This window comes from Hippopotamus amphibius, chromosome 15 (assembly GCF_030028045.1).
Source record: "Hippopotamus amphibius kiboko isolate mHipAmp2 chromosome 15, mHipAmp2.hap2, whole genome shotgun sequence".
NCBI classification, from domain to species: domain Eukaryota; kingdom Metazoa; phylum Chordata; class Mammalia; order Artiodactyla; family Hippopotamidae; genus Hippopotamus; species Hippopotamus amphibius.
Genome location: NC_080200.1, coordinates 12580082 through 12598454, shown reverse-complemented (window position 1 = coordinate 12598454; position 18373 = coordinate 12580082). Strand labels below are relative to the sequence as shown.

The window sequence follows — 18373 nt, the reverse complement described above, 5'->3', positions numbered from 1 at the left end:
GGTGGGGCCGCGTGTTAAGCGGGAAAGAGGCGGAGCGTGCGCAAGTGAGGGAACAGTGTTGGCATCGCGCGTGCGCGCGACTGGGCCTCGTAGTGCGCGGGAAAGAGGCAGAGCGTTTGCAGGTGTGAGGGGTGGTGGTGGCCTCTGGGTTCACGGCGTTGCGCAGCCGCCTGCGAGCTCCGGCGTTTGCTGGTGGTCCTGGTGTGGGCAGTCCTCACTTTTCGGTGACCGGGATAGGGTTAGGGTGGGCCTGGTCGGCAGAAGTCGGGTCCACAGCGGTCAGGCCTCGGACCCCCTGTTGCCCGGACTTCGTGAGGGCCAACTTTGCCTTTTCTTCTCAGAAAAACCTTACGCAGATAATTTAACCGAATTATCCCCCCAACAGATCCAGGTAGATCTTCCCCGTTCCCGATAAGGACAGAGGAACCTCGACAACTTCTCTGGCCCAGGTCGGTTTTGGCTTGTCTGGCTCCCTAGGCTGGAAGGAATTGACCTGTGACAGCGACTCCTGTCTCCCTAAGACCCCAGGCATCCCACGCAGGGCCCCCCGCTTCTTGAAATGTTCCCAGGTGGCCCCTATGAAGTCCTCCGATGACCCTGAAGGGCCCAAGTGTCACCTTGAAAATCCTGGGTTGTCCCTTAAAAAGGGTCCCAGGTACCCCAGCCTGGAGGGAGGAGGCTTCAAAGGCTGCCCCATCTTAGAGACTAGAGGGGGCGTCCCAGGGCTTCCCACGGCCCCAGCACCTTGCCCAGGTACTCTCAGACCCTGGGCAGAAGGTAGGCAGTCCCCTCTCTGCTCTCTGCAGTATGGAGGACTTTAAATTCTTACCGGGCTGTAGCCCAAGGTCCCACCCTGTGCCCTCTTGGGGCCCAGTTGACCCCTGGGGCAGCCAGATGGGTCCAGGTGGGAGTGGGATGGCCTCAGCCAAGGCCTCCGGCTCTGTACCCAGAGACAGGAACTGCTTGTAATGGTGATATTTGCTCCTTGTTTTCAGATTTCTCTAGGGTGGGATAAAATGAGTAAGAGGAAGAAGCTTCGGACCTCAGGTATTTGGACATGCAAGGTGACACCTCTTTATTGCTGCTGCTGCTTGTAAGAGGAACGTGGGCTTATTGCAGAAATGCTAACATGACCACACCAAGCTCCTTAAAATAACGACTTAATACATGCAATGATGTAATACAAGTGTAAATTATGGAGAAATGCTTACAGTAAAAAGTGAAACCTTTGTGGAGTTTCCCCCAGCCTCTAATGGGATCCCACAGCCTAGGGGAGGCCCCCAGGCTTCAGGGCAGGGGTGCAGCCTCTGTGCAGGCCCACTCTCAGAGATGACCTGTGAATAGAGCTTGATGTGCTGGTGTGCGGCTAACTGCTTCACTCTCGAAACAAAAACCTGGGTTCATCTCACCGTGTGATGGCAGATGACTTAGCACGTGTCTCACTTTCCCCTTATACGTAGGGGATAATAAGAGCACCTACCCTTTCCTTTCGAAGTGATTCTTGACCTGTTGAGGGGAGCAATTTGACCTCCAGGGGACATTTGCCTATGTCTAGAGACATTTTTAGTTTTCACAACTTGTGTGTGGGTGTGGGAAATTGGTTGGTTTTGGTATTTCGTGGATTTAGGCCAGGGATGCTGCTCAAAATCATGGAATGTGGAGGACAGTCCCCACAACACAGAATGACCTGGCCCCGAATGTCAGTAGTACCCACATGTCAATAGTGCCAAAGTTGAGAACTGTGCCCTAGAGCTCACACGTAGATTAGTATTTGTAAAGCACTGAGACTAGATCCATGGTAGGGCACAAACAGATGCTGCTCATATGATTGTCCTTTCAGATTAAGAAAACATTTTTCATTTTGAAACAATTTTAAGCTTACAGGAAAGTTGTAAAAATAGTTGAGTTCCATCTACCCTTCCCCCAGCTTCTCCTAATGTTAACATCCCCACAACCATCGGATGACCATCAAACATCTAGTGTAGCATAAAAGACAGCAAATGAACTTAAGTACACTACTTCTTCCAGACTTTTTCTTTGTGTACACAAATACAGTGTTTTTATTGGAAAATAGAATCGTCACACATACTGATCTGCAACCTCAGTTTTTCAACCTGAGACTGTCTTTACTTCTCAATATACATATAGAATTTCCTCATTCAAAAAGAAAAACACCCAGTATTACATAGGGTAGCTCCGTTTGCTTGTCATTGGCTAAGGTAATCTAAATTTCTTCAAAGTTTACGAATGACCCCTTCACTTAGTGGTTAATGAACTTTGAGAGTAGCACTCATTTTTTCCCCAAGATGTGGGACAGGAAAGAAATTATCAACAGATTGAAGATGTTTGGTGCAGAGATGAGTAACAAGCTGTTTGGAGGCACAGGAATTTCTCTGACCTTGGAGGGAGAAGCTGGGGCCAGCCAGGCCCACCCACAGCAGGTCATTTGGGGCCTCTCTTAGAAGTGGACTTCCCAGTTCAGTGGAGCCTGGGCTGGCCCAGGACAGCTCTTTCTGTGTGTCCTGGATAGGGTGGGGAGAAAGGAAGAAGAGTCTGGCAGGTGGTGAAAGGAGCCCTTTCCCTCCTGGTGTCTTTGGCCGTTGGTGTTGAACACAAGGTTCTGCGTTATTTTTTCTTAAGTTAATCCTCTGGGGACAGATCACAGGAAGGAAATGGAAGCCTCTTCACTACTGTTAATATTTTTGCTTTTTATTTGGTACAAATAAATGTCCATTGGATAAGCACAGTAAGCTAGTGTTTGGGTATCTTAAGAAACTAAAAAAATGAAGCTGCTATATTTTTGCATTTCTGGCAGACAACAAGATGGGAATGCGTTTGTATAAGAAACATTCATTGAAGCCTTGCTCTGGGTGCAGTGCCAGGGTAGGCACCTGAGGTGAGGGGTGAGAGACAGGGCGAAGATGAGATCAAGATGAGACTCAGTTCCTGCCCTTGACACCTTCAAGGTCTAGTCAGGGGAAAAAGAAAAATGCTTTTCACTGAGAGAGCTAATCAAATACACAACAGTGGGGTAAAGTTCTAAATGGACACACCCAAACCGTAACTGACAGAATTAGGAGAAATTACAGGAAAGCCACTGTGGCCTGGTGGAGCCCCAAAAGCCGAACGGATGCTAAAGAGGACCCTGGCATTCAGTGTTGGAGGGAGGGTCTCTTTCAGTGGGTTCACTTCAGGGTATGTGAGGAGCTGAGTTTGGAAAGGGTCTACGTGACTGACCTCCAAGAAAGTCAGACCTGGGTCTGGTTTGTCTTTTTGTTCTCGCTGCCTAGTCAGAGATGCAGTACATAGTCAGTGATCAATAAGTGCTCAGGTATCCTTAAGTGTGGAGGCTCTGGAGCTGGACTGCCTGGATTCCATTCCAGATTCCTCAACCTCTCTGTGCCTCAACTTTCTCATCCATAAGACAGGCATAACATGACAACCCTGCCTCGAAGTTTTATCACAATGTACTTGAATTCTCAGGACAGTGGCTAGTATGGAACTCACTAGAGTCAACCCTTATTATTTGTTCATTGAATAAATGCTTCAATTGGGGCCAGATTTTGGAGAGGTTTTACAAGCCAGCCACTATTGGCAGTTTCTGTATAAGGGAGTTTCCTTCATTCAACAAATACAAGTTAATAAGCACCTTTGCTTTCAGGGATGGGAAATTGCTCTAAATTGCTGTCAATGATGGGAAAGCTATTGTAGGGATACAGCAGGGACCAAGAGGCAGCCGAGAAGTCATCTCCTTAGCACTCGATGACTCTGGGTCCCAGTTTTGCCAGGGCGGATGTTCCGCAAGCGTCATGGAAGACCAGGGTGGTGCATAATTTAGTGTCATCTGCATTTCCTGGGAGGTGATCTGGGTTTTCTTGTGCGTTTATTCAGTCATCTGCCAAGTATTATTGAGCACTGACAGTTTATTAGACGCTCTTCTAGCCACTTGAGACCCAGGAGAGAGTGAGATAAACGAGGCCCCTCCTGGCATGGAACAGGTCGTAGTGGCAGAGACGGAAAATGACCCAGTACATCGGATACTTGCAGCAAAAGTGTGACGTGAATAGAACAGAGCATGGGCCCGGGAGGAGTTGCTCTATAGAAAAGGCAAGCATGGCCGCTCTGCAGGGACACTGGAGCTGAGACCCGAAGGAGTCAGCACACACCTCTCACCACTTCCCCAGAGAGAACAGTCTGCTGGGCCAGGTTGTCTCGTGTGGTTCCGAGTCAGGCCAGGTCACCTCAGCATTCAGCGTCAGTCAGGACCAGTCCATAGGTTAAAAGCCTTTGGATCCCATGGCCATGTAAGCTCCTGGGTCCCACCTGGAGGAGGTTTCATCCCATCTGTCACTCTCCAGGCAAGCGTCAGAGCAGGGATTTCCTGCCCTTTGCACAAGCCTGCTCACATTGCATCAGCGGCCCAGGTGTGTTGGTGGTCGGCCGTGGCAGTGCGTGCTCCCACCATCCCCCACCCCTTCATCTTATTCTGTCTCTAAACCAGGAGGGGAAGGAATCCATCCTCCGAAACTTCCAAGGAACCCAAGGCCAGGAAACTCTGACAGGGCCCCCCAGAGTTCCAGGTTGGGCCATTTGCGTCACGCTGAAGAGACAGAGAGCAGATCAGGACCCACTCCCTCTGCAGAGCAGTGCAGGGAGGAACTGGGACAGACAGCCTCCAGGTAAGTGGCTCAGAACATTCCAGCAAGTCTTTCCACGGACAGTGGGCACAACACTGGTCTAGTGGACAGGATGCAAAGGGGAGGGAGCCAGTCAACATAACCCGTGCAGTGCGGTGCCTCACCCCTGGGGGACTGAGCTCCTCAACGTTTTGCCCTAGGGTATCTCCTCTTTAGCAAGAAAGGTCGATATTTTATCCACGGGCAAGGAAAACCTTGAATTTTTCAAGGTCACTTAGTTACAGAATGCGACTTGTCCTGCCTGCTGGTCAAATCCATATTTATCCCACATTCCTTCTTAATCAAGAGGGGACTGAAGGAGTTGTGGGTCTGTGAAATAATAACCTGTAAGAGAGAATAACAATCTTCATGTTCCAGGCAGCTAATAATAAATACTTTACACACATCAGCTCATGTAATCCTCACGGCACTGTGACTTGGGTTTTTATCCCCATTTGGCAGGTGAGGACTCTGAGGCTTCAAGAGATCAGATGACTTGCCTAAGGCCACTGCGCTGGTACAGGGCAGGCTGAGGTTCTGGCTGCCTCTGGCCGCTGTGCTTTCTACCACAATGCTTTCCCAGTTCCCTTATTTTTTCAGGAAATATGTAGTATGAAGCACAGCAGCGGGAAAAAAGGAAGGTCTGGAGAACCATTTAGTCTCCACAGGGTTAAACCACATCTAACTATAGCAGAGTAGAAAGGGTTAGCAGGAGTTAGGAGAAGGAAGGTTCCTGCTGCCCGAAGTCTTCAGAGAAAGCATCATGGGTTGGACAGGCACGTTTTCTGAGTGAAACATTGAGGCATGCAGTCTGGCTGACAGAACCACTTTCTGGGGCGTGTGTCTGTCTAATCTCAGGTCCTTGCGGTCTGAGGGCCAAAGGCAGGCCTGCTGTGTGTGTGATAGGAAGGGGGGGCCACCTGTCACACCTAAGCCATTCTTCCAGACAGACACGATGATGTCACTGTGCCCCTCACCCCTGGAGAGGCCCTCCAGGGCTGATGGGGTCACGGCTGCTGCTCACCCTGCTGTCCGAGTCCATAAGAATAATCAGAACCTACAGAAATGGATTCCCACTCTTTTCTTTGGTTTCTGTGTTTTAAATGTTTTATTAAGAAATACCGCATGTGCAGAAATATAACAGAAAAAAGCAACATAAAGCAATCAGCTTAACACATTTGTGTTGAGAAAAGAAACCTTGCCAGTACCCCACAAGCCGCCCAAACAACCCGTCCCAATTAAAAATTTTCGAACAGACGGTTGTTATCAGTATCTAGACTTACTCTGTCTCCATAACCTCCCTTGGCACAATTCAATCCCATTAGCGTAGCTTCGTGCTTTTTCCTGCTCCACTTCCAAAGCTGAAATCATGAAGTTTCAGTTCCAGATTTTGATCTTTTTTTACAGTATATATATCCACGTTTATTTAGACATAACTATAAGCCTCACCAGGTTTTTTTTAAAGACTTTTTTTCTTTTTTCTTTTTATTTTATGACTGTGTTGGGTCTTCATTGCTGTGTGCAGGCTTTCTCTAGTTATGGTGAGCAGGGGCTTCTCTTCGTTGCAGTGCACGAGCTTCTCACTGTGGTGGCTTCTCTTATTGGGGACCATGGGCTCTAGGGTACGTGGGCTTCAGTGGTTGTGACACGCAGGCTCAGTAATTGTGGTGCATGGGTTTAGCTGTGAGGTCTTCCCAGACAAGGGATTAAACCCATGTCTCCTGCATTGGCAGGTGGATTCTTAACTACTGCGCCGCCAGGGAGATCCCTATAACTTCTTTAGAATTTGCAGAGTTGGGGGCTGAAGTGTCAGTCCACATGAGAATTCCTCTTCTTACTTCAGGAGCCAATTCCTGGGATTATAAGAGTAAAGTGCTGCAGGAGCAGGCAGCTTGGATTCTAGATGTGGGACTCTGCACCCTTCTTGGCAGTCACATGTGCCCTTCTTTATCCCACCCTCTCTCAGCAGGTGCTCCAGGGCTTCCCTCTTAGGGGACCCTGGGCACTACTTTGCATTTGGATTTCATTCTTCGTTTGTCTTACTATGCAAGTTAGCAGCATAGGAGGGCTTGAGAACCTCCTCTGTTTTGTCTTTCTCCTCCCAGCTCTCCTGATAAGGAAGCAGGAGCTCTACCCAGGCTCCTTGGGCAGCCAGAAAAGGAGCCAGTTCCCCTTCCTCCTTCCCAGGTGAGCCTGTTTTGTAGCCTCACGTAGGTACAAAAGATGCTGCCTCCCTGCAGCTGGAGATCTTGTGTCTAGTCAGCAGCAGCAGCCGCTGGTGGGAGGGAGTGCCGAGGGTGGAAGGCAAGGGCCACGTCTGAGACCGCAAGAAAGAAACCGGTTCTGGTGTTCGCCTGTTTGATTTCCAAGACCTCATTCCTCCCTTATCTTTACTGCTGTTTTGTTCTTGTTGTATCTGGTTCACAGAACTCAGTCGGGAGGTTTGTCCCCCAGTTTGCAAAACCCAGGAAGACAGCGACAAGACAAGCAGAGAGGAGGGAAGAGGACCTCGGGAGTGGGGCCTTCGGCTCGGTAAGGCCCTACCATCAGCCTTCTTATTGGCCCAACCTTGACAGCCAAGCTCAACCTTGGTTCCTTTGGCAATGGCTAGCCCTGCAGCTCTCCACATCCCCCCCGCACCCCTCCCCCCATTTTTAGCGCTCCAGGCATCAGTGGATGGCAGTGCTCTGCCAGCAGCTCACAGGCCTGTGAGAGGCGCTCAGGACAGTTGGGCCTGCACTGAAGCTGTCAAGGCCAGAGCTCTCTTCCCCAAGTTGCATGAAAGTAGTGAAACTCAGAAAGGCAGCCCACATTCTCTCCCTGAACCCCTATGCCTCTCAGGAGCTTTCGTGTGAGTCAGGATGGGTGGGTCTACAGTGTGCTCTCTTGTCCTTGTCACCATGAGCTCCAGGAGTCATGATGTCTCCAGAACACATGCCTCTAAAAAAGTGAGTGGTGGGCATTCCCGGCAGCTTTGTTTGTAAACACCCCCAAACAAGGAACACCCCAGATGCCCTTCAGCGGGTGAATGGTTGAACAAATCGTGGTCCATCCACACCATGGAACACAACCCGGCAATAGAAAAGGAACAGGGACTTCCCTGGTAGTGCAGTGGTTAAGAATCCACCTGCCAGTGCAGGGGACACAGGTTCGATCCCTGGTCTGGAAAGATCCCACATGCTGCAGAGCAACTAACCCCGTGTGCCACAACAACTGAGCCCATGTGCTGCAACTACTGAAGCCCCCGTCCCTAGAGCCCGTGCTCTACAACAAGAGAAGCCACCGCAGTGAGAAGCCCGTGCACTGCAGTGAAGAGTAGCCCCTGCTTGCCCAACTAGAGAAACCCCGTGTGTGGCAATGAAGACCCAACACAGCCAATAAAATAAATAATAAATAAGTAAATAAGTAAGTAAATAAATAAATAAATAAAAGGAATGAACTGGAATGATACACATAACCACCTGGATGGATCCCTAGGGCGTTACGTGGACTCAGCTGGGAGGCTGCAAAAACAGTATGGCCACGATGGGTGAATGGATAAACAAAATGTGGTGTATCCGCATGATGGGACAGATATTTGTACATCCATGCTCACTGCAGCATTATCCACAGTAGCCAAAACGTGGGAGCAACCAAAGTATCCATCAACAGATGAATGAGCAAATAAAATACCATATATTCACACAGTGGTATATTATTCAGCTTTAAAAAGGAAGGGATTTTTTTTTTCTGGTCATTCCGTGCAGCATGTGGCCTCTTAGTTCCCCAACCAGCGATCAGCCCATGCCCCCCGGCTTTGGGAGCATGAAGTCTTAACTACTGGACCACCAGGTAAATCCCAAGGAAGGGCCTCTGACACAGGCTACAACATGGACAAACCTGGAGGACATTGTGCTGAGTGAAAGGAAATAAGCCAGACATAAAGCAACAAACACTGTGTGATCCCACTTACACCAGGTCCCTAGAGCAGTCAAATTCTTCTGATTCCGCAAGGGGTAGAACTGGGGGAGGGGGGAATGGGGATTTGGTGTTTAATGGGGACAGAGTTTTAGTTTGGAAAGATGGAAGAGTTCTGGAGATGGATGGTGGTGACGGTTGCACAACAATGTGAATGTACTTAATGCTGCTGAACTGTCCACTTTAAAATAATTAAAATGGTGAATTTTGGATTATGTGTATTTTACTAAAATTAAAAACAGAACAGCACAGAGAGGCCCCTGTGTGTGCCTCCCCCCACCACGCCCCCCAGCATCCCTCAGTGGTAACATGTTACGTAAGTGTAGTCCATCGGCAACACCAGGCAACCGACCTTAACTCTGGTGCAATCCATAGGACCTCCTTGATTTTTACATCCTTAATCTTCCCGAGAGCCTCCATGAACCTGGTGCTGGTGGGGAGAAGGAGCTGGTAGAAAGAGGGGTTCCTGTGGCTTCCCTGGTGGTCCAGTGGTTGAGACTCCGGGCTGCCACTCCAGGGGGCGGGGATTAGATCTCTGGTCAGGGAAGTTCCGCATGCCGTGAGGTGCGGCCAAAAAAAGAAAGAGGGGTTCCTGTGCTCCCGGTTCCCCCTCCAGCCCTGGCACAAAGCTCTGCCCAGCATTGGTACTGATCCCTATTTGGGTGCACTGTCATCCACACAGCATCTGAGACTTTGTACAGGGTTGATTATTGAAGGCCCAAGGCTGAGTGTTTTTCTCTCCACAGGAAGCACTGCCAGAACCCAGTGCCCTGCAGGCCAGAGGCCAGCCTCAGGAGGAGTTCCCCCAGCTTGCCCTCCAGGGCAGGGGAGGCGCTCAGGAGGCCAGGGACTCAGAAGACCAGACCCAGGCAGAGAGCACCCGCCCCAAGCCCAGTGGCCAAAGCCCTGTGACACCTGTGTCCGGCGACAGGGATCCTCAGCCCTTGGCCTCCACCAGCGCCTCTCCAGAGTGGGGGACGGTACCCTCAGCCTCAGAGAGGGCCAGCCAGGACCACCTGTCAGAGCACGGGACCCACATGCCAGATGGTGGAAGCACAGAGGAAGGTTGGGTTCCAGGCGATCACGGCCAGAGAGGGCACCTGCCAGGCAGTGATGCTGAAGAGAAAGAGCCAGACCGAGCAGCCCCCCAGGAGGGAGATGCCCACGGGGGAGCAGAAGCTGACTTGCCTGAGGGGTGCCAGAAGGAAGGAGATGGCATCCTGGGCCCAGAGCCCGGATCTGCAGTCCAGGGCCCTCCTGGGACTGGTGGGGGAGCAGAGTGGAGCTGTAGCAGCCCAAGATGCTCCCCACTTGGGGCCGTTGTCATCACAGATGTGAGCACAGACCCCACTGAGCCAGAACAGAGGGCTCTGGGGGCGACTGGGCCAGACAGGGTGGTCAGTGCCAGGATGCTTGCCTCTCCCAGTGGGAGGGCTGCTGATGGAGGCCGCGGCGGGGCCCTGCTTGACCACATGTCTCTCACTGGGGAGAGCACAGGAGGCAGGGGGGAGGCACGGCAGGAAGACAAGCCCCCTGGTGATGTCCTGGGGTGCCTTGCGGCCTCCCTGGTTCTGGCTCATGAGATCCAAGAGCCCACAGTAGGTGCTGGGGATTCCAGCCCTTTCACCTTGGAAACGGGTCCAGGTGTTGGTCAGACACAGTTGCCAGGCCCGGATCAGGAGGGGCTGGGAGGTGTGTGCTTGCTGCCTTTGCCGTCACAGGCTGTGGGTGAAAAGGCAGCCGAGTTAGGGAGTCAGAGCCACAAACAAGACCTCCAGGGGCTCGGTTTGTCCCTTGGAGCCTCTCCTCCACCAGTGTACAGAGAAGCAGTGGACCGCCTGCCCCAGGATGCAGGGTCATGCCAGGGCAGCTCAGATACCCACACAGGCCTGGCAGGCCAGCCCCAGCACCCTCCTGACTCTTCCGAGCAGGCCATCTGGGAGGGGTCCCCAGCCATGGAACTCGACTTCCTGCCAGACAGCCAGATACAGGATGCCCTGCAAGCCCCTGGCTTTGAAGCCCCACCAGAGCAGGTAAGAGCTTCCCTGAGTTATCGTCAGATGTCCCAGTACAGGCGCCAAATGGCCACGCGTCCTCCCGAACTGCCCAGCAGTGGGGGTAACATGGGCACATGGCCATCTGTTTATACAGCACATGAGTCCAGGGGTCTGAGTCACAGCTTCAGTGGGTGTGGAGTCTGTGATATTCTGGAGAGGATAGACCTGCTTTTCTATGAGGGGCCCATCTGTGTGGGAGCTGAAGAGCCCTGGGACATGACATACACCTGTTTTGTCCACCCTTCAGTGCCCTGCTCTGGCCAAAGGTTCCCGAGGGATGTATAGAGGGCAACAGATCAAAAGAGGCAACCTCAAGAAGCCAGTGACTTCAAAACTGGGCCTGGGGGCAAGGACTTCACTCCCTCCCTGGAAAAAACCTTTGCCTGTCTTTAGGGTTATCGGCGGGGCCCTAATACGGTTCTTTTCCAAACACATACGTGAAATTTCATTTGTCTGCTGGAATTTGTAGGGGCTTTGCTTCCTTCAGGGCCTCCTGAGCCTGTGCTAGCCGTTGGCGGTCACCTGTCAGGGCAGGTGGCAGCCCTGCTTTGGCCCCACCCCCCGGGAAGCACCCCATCCCTGGCGGCTTGGCCCACCTGAGCCTGAGCTAAGTGCTTTCTTTGCAGCCTCGCCCCGATAGGTAGGCGGTTCTCTTTCCACACACTGGGTGCGGCTGAGAGGCTAAAAAAGGTCAGACACCTGCCCCAGGTGAGGCAGCCAGGAGGGGAGGAGTCTGGGTTTGCGCCCAGGTAGACCTGATTCTGCAGCTGTGCCTCAGCTGTTCCATCTTGGAATGAACACAGAGCCCAAGTCACGTCACAAACGTGGCCTCCGTCTCTTTGGCTGTCCCTGTTTTAAAACTTTATTTTGGGGGGTTGTTTGAAAATGTTTTTGTGTTAAGATATAAGAGCCCGATCTGTGCCAGGAGTGAACAGATCAGGCATGGTCCCTGCCCCCGTGAGGTTTTCAGTAGCACCGTTCCCGCCTACCTCTCCCGGAGTGAGCATTTTGTACCCTGTCATTTTGGCACTTAAAGTGTTGTATGACACAGCCCCAAACAAGCAAAGGACGTCATCTGGTGCCCAGCTGAAGAAAGCTAGCTACTCCAACTGCAGAGGGGAATGTGACCGTGTTGAGCAAATGTGGGTCTCAGGCGCTGCCTTGCAAAGGGCTGGCCAGGGGTCATTTGTGACACAGGCCTATCCAGTGACTTTTTAGGCCTGGCCCTCCCTGCCCTGGCCCCGATTCCTTGTAACACCCATTGCACGTTGCTGTGATCACCAGGTGAGCAGAATCACAGAAACTGAGTCACAGTGCAGTTCTGTCAGAGCATTTGAAACGATTGCCCAGGCGAGGTAGGCACTCAGGCGCTGGGCAGAGCTGAAACTTTATAACTAAAGCCACATCCCTGGAAAAAGCAAATCTCTCTCTTGGAAAGAAGAGCTACGTCGTCCCCAGTCTCTGGCCTCTTGGGCCGTGGCTGAGCGAGAGGGCTGGGGAAGCAATTGGGACCTTGGGCGGCGTCCAGTGGGCCAAAGAGAGAGCCTTCCCCGGAGCTGCCACCAGCGAGTGAGGTCTGAAATCACCAAGGAGTCGGCAGCGCCTGTGCAGAGGACCCAGCAGCACCCGGGGTGGACCGGCCTCCCGGGGGAGGAGGCTCTGCCCTGACAAGACTGCGGACGCCCAGGCGAGTTTTGTTTTGACACTGGGCGTTCCTGAACAAGTCGGGGCCACCCAGGTGCAGGTTCTCATGGGAAGGTTCCAGATGGCAGGAAGGCCCTGTGGGCAGGGACACGTGGTTGGAGAGAGTGGCCCTCGGCCTCACCATGGCACAGCCATGACCACTGCTTCAGAGGAAGGGCCCTGGGGACTTGCAGCAGTGACAGACTGGCTTCAAACCCAGCTGCCCTCACAGGGACGCTCGGTGTTTTCTTCTCATCGTTGTTCCCTTGGGACGTGATGCCCACCCCAGGGCTGGCGGAGCCCTCCTCTGCCCATCAAGAGCACCATTTAAAACACTGACTCCCAGGTCCTTCTCATAGCCCAGGGGGGTGGCCCCCCACATTCAATACAAGCACCACCATTGTTGTGACCAACATTTACACGACCCTGGTGGGAGCCGCGGTACCTGTTGAAGAGGAGACTGTACCTCATGACCAAGAATGGTGCCATGAGTGGGGTGAATCTGTGGCATCAGATTGTATTTTGGGACTTCCCTGGTAGCGCAGTGGTTAAGAATCCACCTGCCAATGCAGAGGACACAGGTTCAAGCCCTGGTCTGAGAAGATCCCACATGCCGCGGAAAAACTAAGCCTGTGTGCCCCAACTACTGAGCCTGTGCTCTAGAGCCTGCAAGCCATAACTACTGAGCCCGAGTGCTGCAACTACTGAAGCCCGCTTGCCTAGAGCCCGTGCTCTGCAACAAGAGAAGCCACTGCAATGAGAAGCCCCACGCTGCAAATAAGAGTAGCCCCTGATTGCTGCAACTAGAGAAAGCCTGTGCGCAGCAACAAAGACCCAATGCAGTCAAAAGAAAAATTTTTTTGTGTGTATTTTCAGTCACAGAGTTGCCTCCATGAAAGTCAGCCAGGCGCACGGGAGAAACTGTGTTGTCTAGAGCAGGCTTCCCAACCCCAGCACTGCTGGCATTGGGGGCCAGATCGCCATCCTATACACCGCAGGGGATTGAGCTGCATTCCAGTTTCTACCCTCCAGGTGCCAGGAGCACCCTCTCCCCCAGGTGTGACAACCAAAAATGTTTCCAAACTTTGTGACGTGTCTCGGGGGCAGAGTTGTCCCCAAGTGAGAGCCCCAGGACTGCAGACAATTCTTCAAGTCTGGTCCTTTGGATTTGGGGACCCTTTGCAGGTCAAGCTCAAGCCCTTCACCCTCGTCTCCCACCCCAGGACTTTGGCCTCCTCAGAAGAGGCCCGACAGCCCTGGGCTGGTCACTCCAAAAAGGCAAAGAGCCTCTTTGCCTCTTTTCAGAGGGACATACATCACCTACACGATTGAGCCGGACATTTTCCATGAAAATGAAACCACCACTGACATTCAGAAGTTTAAGCTTCTCAGGGTTTTCCGGCTGGCTCCCCTGTTAATTATGAATTTTTCCTTTCGAAACATGTTTGCACAATCTTTTCCCTATGTGCAACTCGTGGCTTATCTGGCTGACCTCTTTCCCTCCATGCCTGATGCCCACCTCGCTGCAGTCGCCACCACTTGGGGTCTTCTCTACACCCTTCTAGGTACTGCAGGACAAGTCGGAAACAGCACCCTGCCTCAGCTGTCAGGGACAAAGAATGTGTGCGTGGAGCCACCCATCAGTACAGGTCGGCCTGTCGAAAGACGCAGGCCCAGGACAGGACCCCACGGTCAGGCCCAGTGTTGCCCTTCTGCTCTCTTTCCAAGGAGGGAGGATGAGTGCAGTCCAGGCTGGTGGCCCGTAGGTCCATCATGGCATCTGTCCCCCACACCACTTCTCTGCAGGAGTCCGGCCTCGGTGTTCCTGGTGTGGCAGAGGAGAAGCCAGACCTCCCCTGCCTGACTTTTCCTTCCCTGTGCAGGACTCGCCCAGCTGGGCCGTTCACATGTGTGTGTGCTCTCTCTTTCCAGTTGTTTCCTGCAGGGAGCAGGCTGGACCCTTGCTGGCCTGGCACCAGCCCACATGCCGACAGCGGCCCCCTTGCTGAGGCCCAGCCAAGGTAGGCAGGACCTCAGGACCCTTGCCTTGCAGGAGTCCTCCTTTTGTCCTTGGGAGGGGAGAGAGTGGCTGCTTTCCTGGCACAAGAGCTCCTGCGCTGTCCCTCACCCCAGCCCTGTGAGCTCCCATTTTGTGGATGAGGGTGAGGGAGGGGGCCCTGGCTCTCCCTCGGGGGGCTCCACTTTCCTCAGTCCAGTAAGGGTGCTAAGCTCCAACTTTCAAACTGCCCATGTACTCCGGTCCCTGCGAGTGGAGCACTCGCAGTCAGCAATCTGCATCCAAGCCAGCATCTCTTGCAAGGACCCCTGGGATGGTGCCCCCAGCTCTGTGGTGGTTTTGATGGATGTTGTGCGTTTTTCTGGAGAGAAGGTCCAGAGCTTTCCCAGAATCTCCATGGAGGGAGAGGGGACCCAGACAGGACTAAGAACCATTGGCCCACACAACCTCGGGGCCATCTGCCCTCTTGCACCCTCGGGCCCTCCAGAGTCTCCAACCTGTCCCGTCTTATTTCCTGCTTGATTTTGTCCCCCAAGGTGGCCCACCTTCTCTCGCTCCTGCAGGTACTGGATGTGCTGTCCTTCCAGCCCGGGGAGTGTGTGTGTGAGAGACTGTGTGTTGGGGGGTCCTCTCCCCTCACCCCAAGCCTCTCGCAGTCCCTCACCTCCTTTCCTGTCCCTTCTCCACGCCTTGCTGGCGGCTAGCACTGGGTGACAGTCCTCTCCTGTTACCTTGGCCCCTCTGCAGAGCAGCAGCTTATCGATTATTTATGGCCAGGTTTCTGTTTCTGTCTGGTGAGTGTGGAGGAGGGGTTAGGGATGCAGCCCTTGGCGGAGTTTGTCTCTTCCCTCTTTCTCCTCCTCCTCCTCAGGGTAGAGGGAGGCTGTGCTCCCACCTTCTGCCCTTACACACACATCTGTAAATAGTACACTTGTTGCCCTAACCCCCTGCGGCCCCCTCCACACACACACACACACACACACACACACACACATGCACACCCTGCACAGGGACCAGAGGCAGTTTAGTCAAAGTGGCCCCACTATTTGAGCAAAGAGGAGGGAGATTCCTGTGTGAATCTCCGACGGCCTGCATGGATGGCTGGAAGCCCCCAGGTGGGACCCGGGGTCTGGTTCTGCGGCCCATGGCTGAGGGGGAAAAGGCAAGAGACTGGGGCCCAGGCTGGCCAGTCATCTCAGGGTGACCGAGGCAGGTGCTGCAGAACCAGAGTTCCCATAGCGACAGCCCAGGAAAGGCCGCCAAGCTGGGCAACCCTCTGCCCACCACAGGCTGCACCTGTTAGATACGGCAGCACCGAGGCACGTCCATCCCTTCCACAGACGCTGACACCTGCCAGTGCTGGCTCCTCCAGGAACTGCTCTGGGCACTGGGGAGGCCGCGTGGGACAAAACATGAAGCTTCCACCTAGTTGGGTGGGAGCGGGGGAGGACAAGAGACACATAAATTAGGTGGTCAGATGGCAGAGTGTTCGGGAGAAAAAGACAGCAGGGCAGGGGTTAAAATTTTAACCTGTGGTGATGGGGAGGGCTCCCTCCTCCCACCTTCTCCCCCCCACCCCCAAAGAGGAGACATTTAGGAAAGAACATTCCAGAGCCCTGAGAAGTGCTCAGGGAATGGCCAGGAATTCAGTGTGGCTGGAGCAGGGGTGGGGCGGACAGGAGGGAGAGGGTGGGGTCTAGAGGTGTGGGGGATGGTGCAGGGCTGCAGGGAGGGACTTTCGGCTGGGTTTCCATTTCCACAGCCCCTCATGCCACATGGGGGACAGGCTGTGGGGGCAGAAGCTGGGGGGCGGGGGAGGCTGTGGCAGCTGTCAGACAAGGGCCACGGCGGTGGGGGAAGTGGCTGGATTCTGGGTGTGCTTTCGGCAGTAGAGCCGGCTGGGTTGGCCATCAGGGCTGCGACCGAGGTGGCTTCGTGACTGTCAAAGGTGTCCATCTCTGGAGAAGACAGCTCGAGGCCCAGCAAAGCCCCCCAGGACGGAGTCTGGTGGGGCTGTCCACTGAGCTCAGGCCTCTCGTCCCTCCCTTCCCACCAGGACCCGAATGGGGATGGAGACCTGCGAGGCTGCCAGGATGGAGGATGCAACAGACACCGTGCGTGGCCTAATCATCGAGCTGTCCAGCTTGAAGTAAGGGCTGGGCTTGGATCCATGGGTCCACAAATCCCGGGGATAGGTGGAGGGGACAGGGCCGTGGGCAGATGGTGGAGTGCCCTGTGCAGCAGCAATCCTGGGGTGCCAGGGTGGGCCCTCCGGGAAGCTCCGCCAGTCGGGGCCCCCGCCGGTTGTGTCATAGACCCGTCCTGCAGAGCTGCTGGGTTCTGAAGAGGGGCCAGAAGGGTCCCAGCCTGCCCTGCAAGCGGGCTGGCTCTGATCGTGCACATGCGCCTGTGTGTGTGTGTGGCCTGTGAGGACGCAGGAGTGTGTGAGCCTCTGTGAGCAGGCTGGGGTGCCCCAGTGGGAGGCGCGGTCCCACCTTGCTGCAAGGTGGAGCACAGCTCAGACCCGTCTCCGCACAGCCGGCTGATCATGGGCACCCGCCGGGACCTGGAGGCCTTCAAGCGCCTCAACTACTACCGGAAAGCAAAGCCGGCAGGGAAGGCCCCCGCACCCTACACACCAGAGGGGGCTGGGAGTCTCCCTCGAGGGGAGCAGTCCTGGAGGGACTCGTAGACTGCTCCCAGACCACCTGGGGATCGGGCTGTGTGTGCTCTTGCAAGCTCGCTGGCCCCCAGAACTGCCTCCTGTTCCTGCCAAACAGCTGGAAGCAATCCCTCAGCAGGCCCCAGGAAGCCTGCAGGCCCCTGCCTGCCCCCTGGTATTTTGTTACCCTTTGAGACGCTCCAGCAGGTCCCCCGGTGGGCCCCAGTAACCTCCCCTCAGCTGACCCGGAAGTCAGCTTCCCACGGGAAACACAGGAGGCCCTCCCTGCCTTTGTCAACAGCCTCCCTTGGGAGTCACACCAGGAGGGAACCTGCTCCTCCCTGTGGTGGAGGCTGGAGGCAGAGAGGCTGGCTGGGGCCCCAGGAAGCCGGCTGCATCTGAGCTGGGGGCTCAGAGCTGCCCAGATGTTTATCTGGGTTTGCAAATTTGGTCTCCTCAGCCAAGGTTACGAGGTTACGGAAGGTTCATAATTTGTTTCTTTCCTGGAGGAGAAAAGGGTTCACTTTGTTGGTTCTACCCTTGTCTTCCTCTGGATTTCCATTTTATTTCTTCTGGGAAGTCTGTTAATAAATGATCCCCTAGCCAGACCTCAGACCTCCTGACCTGTTGTTTGGGGTTTGAGACATTTTCAGTTCCTTGATGTCCTGCCCACAAACCTCCCTCACCGCCCCTTTCTCCCTTTACTTCTACTTCTCATCTTCCCTGGGAAGACAGGTTGGGCTGCTGTTGGGTCAGACTCTCCAGGAGCAGGTGGCCATGTGCATGCGAGCACACGTGCATGTGCACGGACTCCAGCACACACAGTATCTGTGGAGCAACACGCCCACTGAGACATCTTGACTGACTGTCCAGCTGGAGTTCCGAGTTTGCGTTCCGCGCTGAGACGGCTTCGCCTCTCCTGCTGGGCGCAAGCTGCTTAGAGGCCCCGGCCCGGAGGAGGCAACCCTGGAGGATTGTTCCTGATGCAAACACAGCGAATGCCTGCAGGGTGCTGAGGGCAGGCTTTGCACACCCCATCCCACCAAGCCTCACCACAGCCCCAATGACGTCACACTGTTGTAAGCAGTCCCAGGTGCTGCCGTCAAACCCATTTTGCAGAAGATGTGCTTCTGTTAAATAGGTCACCACGAGGTGGACCAGACCCAAGGCTATAATTTGTTGCTCTGCCTGTGACTCCTGCACCCCAACTCTTATGGCCAAGGCAGGGCCCTCCTCCCACCGCCCTCTTATACCCTGGGACACCCCATTCAGGAGGGAGCAAGGTGGGTCAGGGTCCCCCAACCCTTCTCCCTGCTGGATG

General features: G+C 54.1%; 1 protein-coding gene across 3 annotated transcripts; it reads left to right on the top strand.

Annotated features, from left to right (window-relative positions):
- The first annotated feature begins 65 nt into the window (after positions 1-65).
- On the top strand, positions 66-17654 carry BRME1 (break repair meiotic recombinase recruitment factor 1). Of its 3 annotated transcripts, none has more exons than XM_057709182.1 (10): positions 66-122; positions 386-449; positions 996-1047; positions 4502-4679; positions 6782-6863; positions 7104-7208; positions 9380-10666; positions 14306-14394; positions 16447-16539; positions 16929-17654. In XM_057709182.1, the coding sequence occupies exons 3-10, from the start codon at positions 1017-1019 to the stop codon at positions 17080-17082; spliced, it is 2019 nt and encodes a 672-aa protein (XP_057565165.1). In that variant the 5' UTR covers positions 66-122; positions 386-449; positions 996-1016; the 3' UTR covers positions 17083-17654. The 3 variants fall into 3 exon arrangements, with proteins under 3 accessions (XP_057565165.1, XP_057565164.1, XP_057565166.1); XM_057709181.1 differs by having other exon boundaries at positions 119-224; XM_057709183.1 differs by lacking the exon at positions 9380-10666 and having other exon boundaries at positions 119-224.
- The last annotated feature ends 719 nt before the right edge of the window (positions 17655-18373 follow it).

Coding starts and splice junctions, on each gene's coding strand:
- BRME1 (XM_057709182.1), top strand. CDS start 1,017: ATGAGTAAGAGGAAGAAGCTTCGGACCTCAG. Junction 4,680..6,781: donor CTGGGACAGACAGCCTCCAG/GTAAGTGGCTCA, acceptor TTCTCCTCCCAG/CTCTCCTGATAAGGAAGCAG. Junction 7,209..9,379: donor GGAGTGGGGCCTTCGGCTCG/GTAAGGCCCTAC, acceptor TTCTCTCCACAG/GAAGCACTGCCAGAACCCAG.